General features: G+C 54.3%; 1 protein-coding gene across 32 annotated transcripts in view; it reads right to left on the reverse strand.

Annotated features, from left to right (window-relative positions):
- DNM1 (dynamin 1) overlaps positions 1–13,774 on the reverse strand; it is a 61,093-nt gene that overhangs the window by 18,255 nt on the left and 29,064 nt on the right. For 19 of the 32 annotated variants that reach the window (XR_008664655.1, XR_008664622.1, XR_008664620.1 and 16 more), the window contains exons 12-21: positions 11,506–11,576; positions 11,272–11,323; positions 11,055–11,066; positions 8,410–8,523; positions 4,509–4,618; positions 3,760–3,871; positions 3,305–3,316; positions 2,560–2,730; positions 1,183–1,424; positions 600–815 (exon numbers count right to left, since the gene is read on the reverse strand). Coding sequence is in view for 21 of the 32 variants with exons in the window: in XM_055326891.1 (XP_055182866.1) it covers positions 600–815; positions 1,183–1,424; positions 2,560–2,730; positions 3,305–3,316; positions 3,760–3,871; positions 4,509–4,618; positions 8,410–8,523; positions 11,055–11,066; positions 11,272–11,323; positions 11,506–11,576 (1,112 nt within the window). In the remaining 11 variants the exon portion in view is untranslated. The remainder of the gene's footprint in view (positions 1–599; positions 816–1,182; positions 1,425–2,559; positions 2,731–3,304; positions 3,317–3,759; positions 3,872–4,508; positions 4,619–8,409; positions 8,524–11,054; positions 11,067–11,271; positions 11,324–11,505; positions 11,577–13,774) is intronic. The other 13 variants (XR_008664703.1, XR_008664696.1, XR_008664695.1 and 10 more) reach the window with 3 other exon arrangements.

Here is a 13,774-nt window from a genome sequence, read left to right on the forward strand (position 1 = left end):
TCCTAGCCCATGCCTGGATGCCATTCTTACACTCACACTTGTGTGCACGCCCACACACACATCACACACCTTGCTGGTCAGTCACAGCCTGGCCTCTGTTCCTGTGGGCCAGAGGCCAGACGCCCCCTGGGACAGCTCAGAGAGTCAGGACTCAGAGCAGCCCTGAGTGTAAGTGAAAAAATTCCACATCTGGAGAGGATCTGGGTTCAGATCTCCAGACCTGAGGTAGGTCACCAGGGACTGGGAGAGAGAAGTTGAGGGCAGAATGGAGAACGGAAGAGAGGGAGGAGTGCGAGGAGAAAGGAGGAATGCAACGGGTGGAGGAGAGAAGTGAAAAGGGAGGGAAGCGCCATGCAAGTGCTAGAAAGAAGGGGGCAGGAGGGATGAGTCCCATGGCCCCCTCCCCAGAAACGACCACCTCCGGGACTCAGCGCTCCCTGGGGGGCCAGGCTCCGCCAGCCCTCGGCCACACCTCCCGTGGCTCCAGCGTCCACGTCCACGTCCTAGCGCCCTGGATGGAGAGGGCCGGCTCTGGCCCTCCCTTCCTCCCGGCTACGCCCGCCCGGTGGTCTCTCCCGCCGCATTCAGCCCCTACTCACCTGGGGACCCCGGGCGGGGCGCGGTTGGGGCGCGAGGGCACCTGGGGGGGAGGACCGAAGGGGTCAGGGGAAGCCCCCGGCCTGGAGGGCACGGGGGGCGCCCCCCCCAGGGCGGACCCAGCAGGCGGAGGCCCAGGAGCAGGGCCCCGCGACCCGGGCCGGGCTGGGGGCACGGCGGGGGCTCGGCGCTGCGGCGTGGGGCTGGACGTGGGTGACCTGCGGACGAGAGGGCGCGGAAAGCAAGGAGGGAAGAGATGAGTAGCTCCGCCCTATCCTGAGGCCCCGCCCCAGCCCAGCGCCGGCCACGCCCATGCGCGGAAGCCCCGCCTCGCCGCGCCCTACTTGTTCCCGGAGGTTAAGCCCCGCCTCTGGCGGCTCCGAAGTTCCAGCTCCACCCAGCCCCGCAGCCAGCGCTTCACGGCAAGCCCCGCCCCGCGTCAAGCCCCGCCCATCTCTAAGCCCCGCCCCCTGCTCCAGGTGGGAGCCGTTCCGGTGACGCGGGCGCGCCACTGCCCGGTCCCGGCCCACCTCCCGCGGGCCCCGGGTTGGGGGGCTTTGGGGCCGTGGGGGCCGGCCCTGGTACCTGCGTCCGGCCGGTACGCTCTGCACCTGCAGCCAGGAGTCGTCCACGGGCGGGGGCATGGGCGTGCTGACAGTGGTCGTGTTGATATCGCCGATGATGCTGAGCGCCTCCTTCAGTGCGTGGTACATGCGCAGCATCTCGTCGCGCCGTTGCGCCTGCTCCGCCGACTCCTCCATCAGTGTGTTCTGGTCCCCGCACGAGTACAGGTTGGCGAGCAGCTCCGAGAAGATGAATTCCTTCGTCTGCGGGCGCGCCAAGAGAGGAGGGGCTAGGACCTGACGCCTGTACCAGTCTGGCCGCCTTGGGGGACTGTGCGCTGGACTGGGAGCTCGGTGGTCCTGGCTTTGCCACTCCTCTGAACTCAGAGATCTCCCCCGCTTTCCCGTCTCCATGCTTGCCCTTTCCTCAGATGGTCCAGAGGGGGAAAGTGACCTGTCCAAGGTCATAGATATGGACGAGATCGGGCACGTTCAGGGTGGTATGGCCGTAGACTCCAAGGTCATAGATATGGGAGGGCACTCAGGGCCCACCATGCAACCAGCACACCTAGTTATTCAGCTTTGTTTCAGCCTCAGTTTCCTCATCTGTAAAATGGGATAGTTATAACCCTTTCCAAGGACTTACACAATCCACGGGGCCAAAATAAGGTAGATGACATTTTAAAAATCCCCAAGCCCTTGAGTAGCAGATGTAAATACATGCCTGGACTGGGTGAAATCTGAGTCTCTATGTGTAGGTGGTGGGCTCCTTTATGCTCTACAGGTGCTACCTGGCGCAGGCCCTGGGATATTCATGGGGAGGCACTGAGGTTTTTACACCATAGGTCTGTGTCTCACTTATTCGTTATTTAAATATATGTTGAGCACCTACTCCTACTATGTGCCAGGCACTGTGCTGCTCTGCACTTTATATTCCCTTAATTCTCAACTCTATTATTATCCATATTTTTACATAGAGGGAAACAGAGGATCAGGAAGGGTAGTTTACTGAAAGTCAAACAGAATTTGTGGCAAAGCCAGGATTGAAATACAGTTCTAATTCTCTAGGGGCCATGCTTTTTCACTAAGCCATGGGTGGTAGTGGTTCTGCAGGACGCACATTTCAAAACATGGTCAGGGAGTTCTCAAAAGGTGTGATTCCTAGTCCCTTTTGGGAAACATTTAAGCATGTTTGGAACAACTTGGGTATGTGAATCAAAATACAAAATAGTATATAAAGCTCACATTATATTTCTTTTTGGACAGCTCTAGTGTGGACCTATACCTACCTCTCTAGACCTGATCCCAAGGGACTGGTCTGTGCCTCCCCCAGGCCAACCTGGCCACTCCCTCCCTGGTCCCAAAAGAGCACCCACTGGCCGCGAAGTGTTGCACCCACATTGTTGATCATGAGATGCATGATGGTCTTCGGCATGAGGTCACGCACGGTCTTGTTCACGATGGCCATGTATGAGTCTACCAGGTTCCGGATGGTCTCCACCTGCCGCTCTAGCTGTGGGTCCATGGAGTGCATGAAGCTGTCTGAGCCATTCTCCTCTGTTTCGCTGGCCTGCCGTTGAGAATAGAGGGCATCAGAGTGGCTGGGCCCTCGTAGCCAGGTTCCAGCCACTCCCAGGGTCTCAGCCCCTTGAAGGGTGCCTGGAGAACTGAGTACAGAGAGCAAAGGGCCTGAACACACAGACACTGGCTCCTCCAAACGTTCTGTGTCTGCACTCTGCCCACCCCAGTGTCTCTAAGGCACCCAAACCCTTTTTCAGCCTTATCTCCGCTCTCAACTTGGTGCCTAGAATTTGCCTCAGTCTCCCAGTCTCTCAATTAGCAAAGACCTTTCCAAGGCCCCTTCCTGATTCTAAAATTCTTTTTTTTTTCTTGTTAAAAAGATTTTATTTATTCATGAGAAAGACAGAGAGAGGTAGAGACCTAGGCAGTGGGAGAAGCAGGTTCCCTGGGGGTAGTCTGATGTGGGACTCGATCCCGGGACTCTGGGATCACACCCTGAGCCTAAGGCCGATGCTCAACCACTGGGCCACCCAGGTCCACCCCCTTCCTGATTCTAAAGACCTGGCCAGAGCTGCTGCCAGGCTGGAGACACCTGGCAGAAGGTGAGAGAGGGGCACACTCACTTTCTCCTTGTCCTGGGAGGCCCACACCAAAGCCATAGAGGCCGCGACACCAGCATTGCCACCACCGCCGCCGCCGCCACCAGCAAGCACAGCCAAAGCAGACACACACACAGAAAGGAAAAGATGAGTGAACCCAGGGCACTTGACCCCAACCCTAAGGCAACTGTAGACATCACCACAGTGAAGGAGAGAAGGAAAATGAAGGTAGCCACAAAACCCCCTGAACTATTCTACGAAGAGAATGAAGGAATTGCCATCTGTGGTCGAGGAGGCTCACAAAAAACTGGCTTTGGAGGACAGGAGGAAGGCTTAACTCTGATCCCACCCTAGTACAGGTAAGGGGGAGGATCTGTGCTATTTCTGAGCCCTGATGACATGACTTGGCATCGCTGAGGATAGTGATTCAGGGCCCCCTATTAGAAGTAACTTGCCCCCCTCCCTGCCCTTCCACTCACCCCAACGCGTTCAGGATATACGCCAGCCCGCAGGAAAGAGGCCTTCCAGCTATCCACCTCCTCTTGCGTCTCACAGGCCAGTTCCAGCTGCCGATAATCCTTGTAGACATTCCTGCAAGGTGGGGAAGGCGGCGAGGGGAGAAGGCTCGGAGACCCACTCACCCAGGTGATTAAGGTCATGCACAGATTGGGGACATCACACCTGAGGCCCAGTCCTGGCTTCCTCATTTCCCAGCTGTGTGACCCTGGGCATGTCCCCTCACCTCCCAAGCTTGTTTCCTTGCCTGGAAGATGGATTAATAAAAACAATTCCTGCCTCCCTGGGTCATTGTAAGGATTCAGTGAAATAAATGGTAAAATGCTCTATTAAAAAGATACTAAAAAGGAGAAGGGGGACTGAGATCTCATACGAGGGGCATCCCTGACTGTGCAGCCTCCATTGGCTCCCTCCTTGGCTCTCTGGGGACCTCCCTGATGGCAGCTGTACTGAACCCTCGGTCAGCCCTGGCTTGAGAGGTGAGAGGCCTGGTACTGTCACCAACCCTGCTGGACACTGAGCAACAAGGGGATCCGGCCTGATGGGCCCTTTGTCCCCCATGCTTAGCAGGGTGTCTTAGGCAGAGCAGGCGCTTACCAAGTGATTGACTGAATATTTGTCAAAGGAATGACTCTCGCTGTGGGGCTTGGAGCAGGTCCCTCTCCTTTCTGCTCAGGAAAGGTGGTTTGGGGCTTGCAGTCTGGGGACCCACCTCTGCTCAGTGTTAAAGAGGGCAAAGATGTGCTTGCTTGACATGAAACCTTTCTCCACGTCCCGTAGCTTCAGATTGTCCACGGAGAGCATGTATTTCTTCTCTTTCTCCTGTGGATAGAGGTGGGAGCGATGGGTGAGGTCGGTGCCATGCTTCATATCCTAAGACTGTTCCATGCGGAGGTTTGGGGCAGTGGGGGAGCAGGGCTCTGGAGCCCCAGGGCGGCCCTGGGCTTCTGGGCACCCGTGACCCCTGCACAGCATAGGTGCTGTCTGAAGAAAGCCTGGCCACGGAGCCCTGGACCTGCTGAGCACCTCTGGTTCCCAGTGGCTTTCAAGCCATTCCCACCACCTCTGCATACATGCCAGAGCCCAAGAGGGCAGGGTGGCGAGACGGAAGGTGGATCCTACTCCCCCCCAAGCAAGCCCTGGATGCTGTCCAGGCCAGCCCTAGCCAGGGACCCCTCACTCAAGCTTCTCTCGCCCCCGGCCTGGCCAATGGGACCTGCTTTAGCTAAGTTGCTGATTTCATTTCCTGACTATAGAGACAAGAAGGGGGGCCACCAGCACCAGCAGCTTCAAAGGGCTGGCTCAGCCCACACCCTCTCCTCGCCCCACCCCCCAGGCGCCCATGTGTTAGCAATCAGGCGCACAGCACAAGCCTGGAGATGGTATGTCTCTGTGTGCAGCATGTGTGTAGTTGTGTGTGTAAACACATGCCAGCTGGAGCACGTACCATATCACCACTGTGATGTGAGCCCACGTGTCTGTGTTGCGTAGGTGCGTGTGTGGGCATGTGTGTGCCTGAGGAGGTGCCTAGCATGGCCATGTGTTTGTGTGAGCAGGCCTGTGTGTCAAGGCGGATGTGTGCACAGTTTCATAGATGTATGTGGCAGCTGTAAATATCTGTGTTTGTATGGAGTGTGCCTGTGGGGAACACTGTGGGCTTGCATGTTCATGTGCATATGGTTTGCTGAATAGGTTGAATGCGTTTGGTTTATTTGTAGTCATCTGGGAGGAGTAATATGTATCTGTGGATGGGCATGTGGGTGCCCGGCCTCCGTGCACACTAATGTGTGCCTGCTGTGGGCCGACATTTGTCTGTAGCTGTCCAAGGGAGGCTCGGGGGTTCTGCTGAGAAGGTACTCCAGGAGGGGGCTCTGGGAGGAGGAACCCCTGGTACCCCACATGCCCACACCACAGGACCCATGCCGTGGTCGGGGAATGTCTGTGTGGATCTCAGGGACTCAGGGCTTGGGCATGAGCCTCATCCAGGATCTCAGGTCGGGGATGGATTTAGGGGGACCCTGCTCCCCAGTCCTGGCACCATCCTGCCCACCTCCTTCTGCCCTCCACACCCGCCTGGCCCGTCCAGCCACATAAAGCCTTCTTTATGCCAGGCGGGTGGCCGGGAGCCCCAGAGGGCGGCTGGGGGAGGAGAGAAGGAAGTTGCACACGCGGCCAGGGAACATCTGGAAGCGTTCGAGGGAGGCCCCGCCACCACCCGCCCTGTGCTCTGGGGTTGGACTCTAGGTAGGAGCGGCCTCCTCCCCCCACCCCTCCCTTCCTGCCGGCCGGCCCCCTCCCCAGGCCCCTCCTTCCCAGCCACAGCTCCCGCTCACCCCTGCCACGTCAAAGGAGGCAGAAGGGGAGTCGGGAGCAGAGAGGGGACCACGGGCTGGCTGGGCTGGGGCTGGGGGCCTTGGGTCTCCAGGAGATGGGGCCGAAGCTCTCACCCGACGGACAGACACAGCTGCCTGGAAGGACCAGAGGACACCTCCACTCCGTCTACCCAGTGTTTAGACTATCTGTTCAGGACTCCCAAATTGTACAGTAGTCTGCACATTGGTTAGGCTGGGCTGGGTTAGACCCTCGGCGCCGCCGCTGGAGAGCTGGACTGACCCCCACCCGCCATCCCAGAACCGGAACCCGGAGATGGGGCAGGGGGCTGCTGGGGGGTGCAGGGGGTGCTGGGAGGAGGTGTAGAGGGAGGGGGGCACCGTGCTGTGAGACGGGATGGGGATGCTGATGGGTGGCAGAGGGAGACCCAGAAGATGGGGGGTTCAATGAGGACTACGGATATGGGGAGCCGCCTGTCTGCCCAGAGGGCCGCCCATGTCCCAAAGACTAGAGGGCTGGCAGCTGGGGAGAGAAGGGGACAGATCATCCTCCCTGCAGCCCAGACCACCTCCATGTCCGCAAGCTGTTCTAGTGCAAAAATCCACTCACATGCAACACACACACACATACGCACTCAATTCGACATGCACACCTCCACCACTCAGGCACATACATTCCCACACCCAAACTAATATCACACATTCATGCCGCAAGCACACTTGCACATCTCAAGGCCACAAGCTTGGGCACACATACATACCCTCACAACGGAACACGAGCTCTCTCCCATCCTTACATCCCAAGCACACGCATGTTCTCAGATGCTCCACATGCACACTCTCCCTCCTCCAGCCCATTTGCTACATAAAGCTTCACTTACACACCGAGAAAGGGCACACATGGTCTTCCCCCAACCACACCTAGATGCTTATAGCCCAAACACTCTCCTGCACCACCACCCCTCCCGCCACACATAACATCCATCAGCCTCACACACCCCACCCCCCAGCACTTACTACCCACCCCTACTGCACCCCACACATGCTCAGCACAGTTCCCACACACAACCCAACTCAAATGTACATACAAAGCTCAGAAAGACCCCACCACTCAAGGACAGGGTCCCTCTTGGATACTTTCTCCCACAGGGCAGCCCTCAGCCCCAGGTCACACTGTCCCCTGGCCCAACATATAAGGAGCCCCAACTTAAGAGCATCAGGAGTCCTAGGGCCAGTAATCAGTGCCCCCAGCCCATGAGGGGGTCTAGGCAGCCTGCCTGAGCGACAGAGCAGGAAGCGACACCCCCCGCCACGTCACGCCACCTCACACTCCAACCCTTCCAGGGGCCCCATGCTCAGGGAGAGGCCAGGGTTGGGGTAATGAGGTCCAGATGGCTTGGCGCCCCCGCCAGTGACGACGGAAGGCCCAGCCCAAGATGAGGAGGAGGGGGCCTTGCCCAGGGCGACTTGGAGGAGGCAGGGATCAAGGAGGGAGCTCAGAGACCAAAATCACAGCTCCCACCCCAGCCCCACTTCCCCACTGAGAGCTCCCTCTCCTCCGAAAGCTTCCTCAGGAAGAAGGTCCCCTCCCCCACTGGGTGGCCAGCTGGAGTTCATTACCACAAGTCTCCCCCCCAAAGCCCCAAGCCCTCCCTGTTCTCTCTGGTCACCTCTGGAATCCAGATGTGGAAGCCAAATAGACTCATTTTTAAAGGAGACCAGCAGCAAGGGAGGGAGGTGGCAGGCATTCTGTGAGCCCATGTGGGCAGGGAGGGGTTTTGTGTGGAGCCTCTGCAGGGCCCCATCACTCCTGGCCCCTTGGCCTGGAGGCCCTCAGGGCATCTCTCTTGTGCCCGTGGGGTCTGGGGGACTGGGGTGCAGGGGTTAATAGGGTGTCTGGCAGCTGGACATATGTGTGTGTCATAGGTCTGTGGGGGCCACAAGGGAGGCGGCACACCCCAGAGCAGGAAAACAGGAAGGCCACAGGGCTGGCGGGGTCAGGGAGGGGCACCCAGCACCCCTGCCTACCCTCCCCAGGGCACTTGGCCCCAAACTCCCTGATCCTGCCAAGGCACCTTCTCTTTCCCGCCTAGATGAGCTCTCAGGATTGTCTGCCTCTGATCCTTGCGGGCCACCTCTATTCAAGGGGCTTTAATGGGATTTAAAAAAAAAAAAAAACTTTGTTTGTTGGGTGGCCCAATCTACTCCAAGCCCTTGGAGTAGTGTCTGAGCCTGAATCTGGCCCCAGCCAAACCCTTTGATGAGCAGTGGCCCTTTACTCACCTCGTCATCCTTGTACCAGGACAGATTCTCAGCGGTCAGGACAAACCAGTACTCCTTGGAGCCCCCCTTCATGATGCCAATATTGTTGATGGTCAGCCAGCCCTTCCGGATGACCTGGAGGGTGAGAGGGCAGGAGGTCAGTGGGGAGAGGCCAGGACTCCCCCTGGAGGATGGGGTAGGCAAAGAGAAACACTCAAAAGCCCACCCCTCCTCCAGCTCTTGGAAGCCTGGCTGGGCAGGGAGGGTGTGGGCCAGACCTGCCCTGTTTTGAACCACAAGTAACAGACTGGAGACAGAGGAAGGCATAGGTCAGCTCAGGATAGAGAGCCTTCTGAGAGTCAGAGCCATCTGAGTAGGGGACTGGTAGCCTTGGTAGGGGATGAGCTCCCCACCGCTAAAAGTATGCAAGTAGAGTGTAGGGGGCCAACTGGGCAATGTCTTTTCAGCTTAAGATCCACTTAATTCTAAGACTTGTTTCTGATCTCAATGACTATATAAGTGCCGCTGCTGTCTCTGCCTAGAAAGCACTTCCCTCCTGTTGGCCTGCCGAATTCCTCCATACCCTCTGGGTATCAGCTCAAAAGTCACATTCTCAGGCAGGCACTCCCTCACCCCCAGTATAAGTCAGGACCCTCATTGTCATCTTACTGTCTTTTACAGCTCCCTTAAGTCTTTTCCTATGACAATGACTGAGGTTTCAAGATTGTGTGTCATGTGTATGTCTGTGTGTGTCTATGTGTGAGAGAGAAAGAGCGAGAGAGAGTGAGTGATTATCTGTTGATGTCAGACTGCCTTGCTAAATTATGAACTCTTTTGCCTGCTCACTGGTATATCCCAGTGCCTTGCAGTGTGCCTGGCAATCAGTAAGTGATCAATAAATGTTTGTGGCATGAAAACATGAATGGTTCTGAGGGTCTTTGGCCTCAGGCCCTGAATGGGAGCAGGGTGGTAGGGCTTGGGAACAGGGTGAAAGGCTGAGCATGAATTGAACAGGCCCTTCCTCCCTGGGGACCCCAGAGAAATAGGCAAAGATCTGTTTTCCAGCAGGAAGCAGCTGTCCCCAAGACCATCCTGAGCCATCACCACACACAAGGCCTGTAGATTCTACTCCAAGGGCAAGGCCACTAACTAGACCCTGGGGGTGGGCCAAACTGAGGAGGAGGGAACTCTCTCTTCTCCTTCCCCTAGCCCTGACCTCCCTGGCTTCTCTAAGCATCCAGAGAAGAGCCGAGGAGCCTGGGGATGGCAGGAAAGCCTGCTTCTGAGGCCTCCTGGAACCCTCCTCGACCCTCTGGCTTCCCCAGGAACCTTGCAGAGAACCCAAGTGACATAGTAGATCAGTAGCTGAGTAGCTACCTTAGCCATTAACAGAAACAAGGTAGCCAGGTGCTCTGTGGTGCCTCTCCTACCCTGTCCAGGTCCGATAAGGACCTTAGTGTCTTGTCACTATCTTTGGAACTGAGTCCAAATGCCATGCCCTGGCACTCCCTACCCCTCATGAGCAGACCTTGTCACTCTACTCCCTGCTCTGACCTGCAGGCTTTGTCCTCCCTTGGCCACCCCCAGCTCTGCTAAACCCCCTTGCAGAGCTCCTGCACCAGAAACCTCCTGCCCCTCCAACTCCCATCCTGCTGGGGCTTGATGGCAGGCTCAGGTGTCCAGGGGTCAGGGCCAGAATCTGACTCCTGTCTGGCAGCCTGTGCAGTGTAGGCACCACCGAGTGTTTGCTGAACTCAGATATTACACTCATTGATGCCTTAGTTCTACTGAGCACCTACTCTATGCCAGGCACTAGGCTGTAGGGCTGAAGACTTGCTGATGGACAAGAGAGACCCAACCCTTCCCCTCATGGGGTTTGAGAGGGAAATAGGTATGAACCCAATAATCACACAAACACCTAGATTGTCATAAAGAAACTATGGCCTCTGGAAGATTCCAGACCATGGCTTGTGTGTACAGGTGGGGGTAAAAAATGGTGTTTCAGCAGAAATCTGAAGGACAGAATGGGCAAGGAGGGACTTGTCTCTTGACATTCATTTATCTCTTTACTCAACTCTCCAGTAGAGATGGCTATCTTAAAAACATATTTCTCTTCCATCCATCCATCCATGCATGCATCCATCCATCCAACAGATATTTTTTTTAAAGCAAATCTGTTTTTTTTTTTTTATGGTAGTCACAGAGAGAGAGAGAGAGAGAGAGAGGCAGAGACACAGGCAGAGGGAGAAGCAGGCTCCATGCACCGGGAGCCCGACGTGGGACTCGATCCCGGGTCTCCAGGATCGCGCCCTGGGCCAAAGGCAGGCGCCAAACCGCAGCGCCACCCAGGGATCCCTATCCAACAGATATTTGAGGAGCACCCACTGAGTGCCAGGCCCGTCAGCCATTTGTGCCCACCCAGCCCAAATGGTCTACCTCTGACTGAAGTAGAAGCTTAGCTCATGCGCACTAATGGACAGGTTGATGGGACTCTGAATGGCCAGGCCTTGCCTCTGGACTGAGAGCATGTGTGGGCACCCATGTGCTGGTATGTACAAGCAGCTCAAGCCAAAGAGTGCCCTTTTGCCCCCTGGGCATGCCCACTACTAATGGGTCCCCTCCTCCCCTTCGCTATACAAGCCAAGAGCCCCAGTCCTGGTACTCACCAGAATCTCATCCTGCAAAGAGGTAACCATAGCAACCACGAGAAGCATCGGGAGAGAGGAGAGAGGGTTACTGAGGCAGAGTGGGAGGCTTGTGGCTGGCAGCTGATAGGATCCCTGGCCCCTGTGAGACCCTTCCCCTCGGGGGAGGGGGCTCCCAGAGCTTGGCGTCCATCCGGCACCCTCCATCCCTCCGGCTGGGGCACTGGGGTTCACTCACCTGGTTCCCTGAAGCCTTCTTCTTGTTCATCTGGTTGCTCCTCTGCTGAGCACTAAGAAGAGAAGGAAGAGTCTCAGAACTTCTCCTCTCAAGAGGCCTAGCTTCAATGCCACTGCTCAGTGGGCACCAGACCCAGAGGGTTAACCCAACAGGCCTGGGTCCTACACACACACACACACACACACACACACACACACACAAGAGGTGTCACTTCTTAGCCTAGGGAGCACTCACTTGGCAAAGCCTATGAAGTCCTCATGATTGGTATTCATGTACGCCAGCTCAATATCGATGAGGAGCATAACCTTTGAGGATACGCAGGTCAACAGGCAAGTGGAAAAAACATGACAGGGTTTTAAAAATGCATGAAAGGCTGGAAGAAACATACTTATAGCAAATATAGAACCCATAATATATCAATCAATGCATCAGTAATAGTACCCATAATAAATAAAGAATTCCTATGAGTAAATAAATGAAAGGCAGACACAAAAACACAAATCAAAATAGCCAAAGAACATGAATGGGTAATTCATAGAGGTAATACATGTAATCAGTAAGTCTATGTAAAAGAATGCTCACCCTCATAACTAAAGAATGAGACCTTTTTATAACCTATCAAATTAATAATAAATATTGGTAATGTGGGCATTGTGGAAGATGGATTCTCATATACTGTTGGTGGAAGTACAAGTTAGGATCACCTTCTTGGAAGGTAATTTGGCAATATTGAACAATATTAAAATGCACATATTCACATCTAGAGATAGGTACATAGACTCACAAAGTGAGCAAAGATATATGTATATCAGGGTGTTCAGTGTGGTGTAGTTTGTAAAGGAGAAAAATTTTCAAGAAGCCAATGACCATCAGAAGGTGAAATAAATTATTGGATCCTCTGAACAATAAAGCTCTCTATAGCTGTTCAAAAGAATGAGGACAATTTCTAGGTTCTGGCATTGGAAAATCCCAGGATGAGTGATGGGATTTGTAACTGAGTTCTGACCAGAGTGACGTGCCTGACGCACACTGCTGAGTTTCGACCCAAGCGCCACTGCTTTCTATAAGAAACCTGTGCTCACTAAGTCTCCAGTTCATCAGATGAAGTGGTCTGCCTCCTGGAGTGGTGAAGACACAATGAAATGAGGCAGATCACATGTCTGACATGTAATGGGCACTCAACAGATGTTAGCTACTACAATTATCTTTAGAGGAAAAAGAGAAGACACACAACAGGACTGCAGTTACTGAAGATTAAGATGGAATCTGGAATGTGTATATGCGTAGGGGGAAAATGCCTTGGGGCACCTGGGTGGTTCAGTGGGTTAAGCATCTGCCTTCGGCTCAGGTCATGATCCCAGGGTCCTGGGACTGAACCCTCTCATCAAACTCCCTGCTCAGTGGGGAGTCTGCTTGTCCCTCTCCCTCTGCCCTCCCCCCAACTTGTGCTCTCTCTCACTCTCTGTCTCAAATAAATAGATAAGATCTCTCTTTTTTTAAAAAAGATTTTACTTATTTTTGAGAGAGATTGTGAGCAAGGCTGAAGATTTTATTAAGTATTTATCACTTTTGTAATTAAAGAGATCAGTGAGGATTCAAAACTTACAACAAAGATGTGAATGACTGGGGCGGCAGCACCGTGGTGGAGAAAGGGCGTGTGAGGATGGAGGCTAGGAATTGGAAGCCAGAAGCAGGTATAGATAGAAAGGTGACAGAGAGTTGGACAAATAAGGAGGACTCGCCCATGAGCCTCATGAGGGCCAGGAAGGGGCCTGCTCATCTCTGCTCCTCCCAGCTCAGGGGTGGCATTGAGTGACTATGTTTGTGATTGAATGAATGAATATCTGATAAACTATTGAAATGAAATGAAAGCATATACAGGCAATAGAATAGTGTTCAGGTATTCCTTAGAAAGGAAGGGAATTCAGAAGGGGCACCTACGACCCAATGTTCATAGCAGCAATGTCCACAGTAGCCAAACCACGGAAAAAGCCCAGATGTCCACTGACAGACGAATGGATAAATAAGATGTGGCATAGGGCAGCCCCAGTGGCGCAGCAGTTTAGCGCCGCCTGTAGCCCAGGGCGTGATCCTGGAGACCCTGGATCGAGTCCCGCATCGGGCTTCCTGAATGGAGCCCACTTCTCCCTCTGCCTGTGTCTCTGCCTCTCTCTCTCTCTCTCTGAATGAATAAATAAATAAATCTTAAAAAAAAGTTTTAAAAAATAGTATGTGATATATATATATATATATGATGAATATTATGATGGAATATTACTCAGCCACCAAAAAACCGAAACCTTGACACTTGTAATGACATAGATGGAACTAGAGGGTATTATTCTAAGTGAAATAAGTCGATCAGAGAAAGACAATGATCACGTGATTTCACTTGTGTGGAATTTAAGAAACAAAACAGAGGAGCATAGGTCAAGGGAGGGAAATATAAAACAAGACAAAATCAGAGAGGGAGACAAACCATAAGAGACTCTTAATCATAGGA

This window comes from Nyctereutes procyonoides, unplaced genomic scaffold (genome assembly GCF_905146905.1).
Source record: "Nyctereutes procyonoides isolate TBG_1078 unplaced genomic scaffold, NYPRO_anot_genome, whole genome shotgun sequence".
Taxonomy (NCBI): domain Eukaryota; kingdom Metazoa; phylum Chordata; class Mammalia; order Carnivora; family Canidae; genus Nyctereutes; species Nyctereutes procyonoides.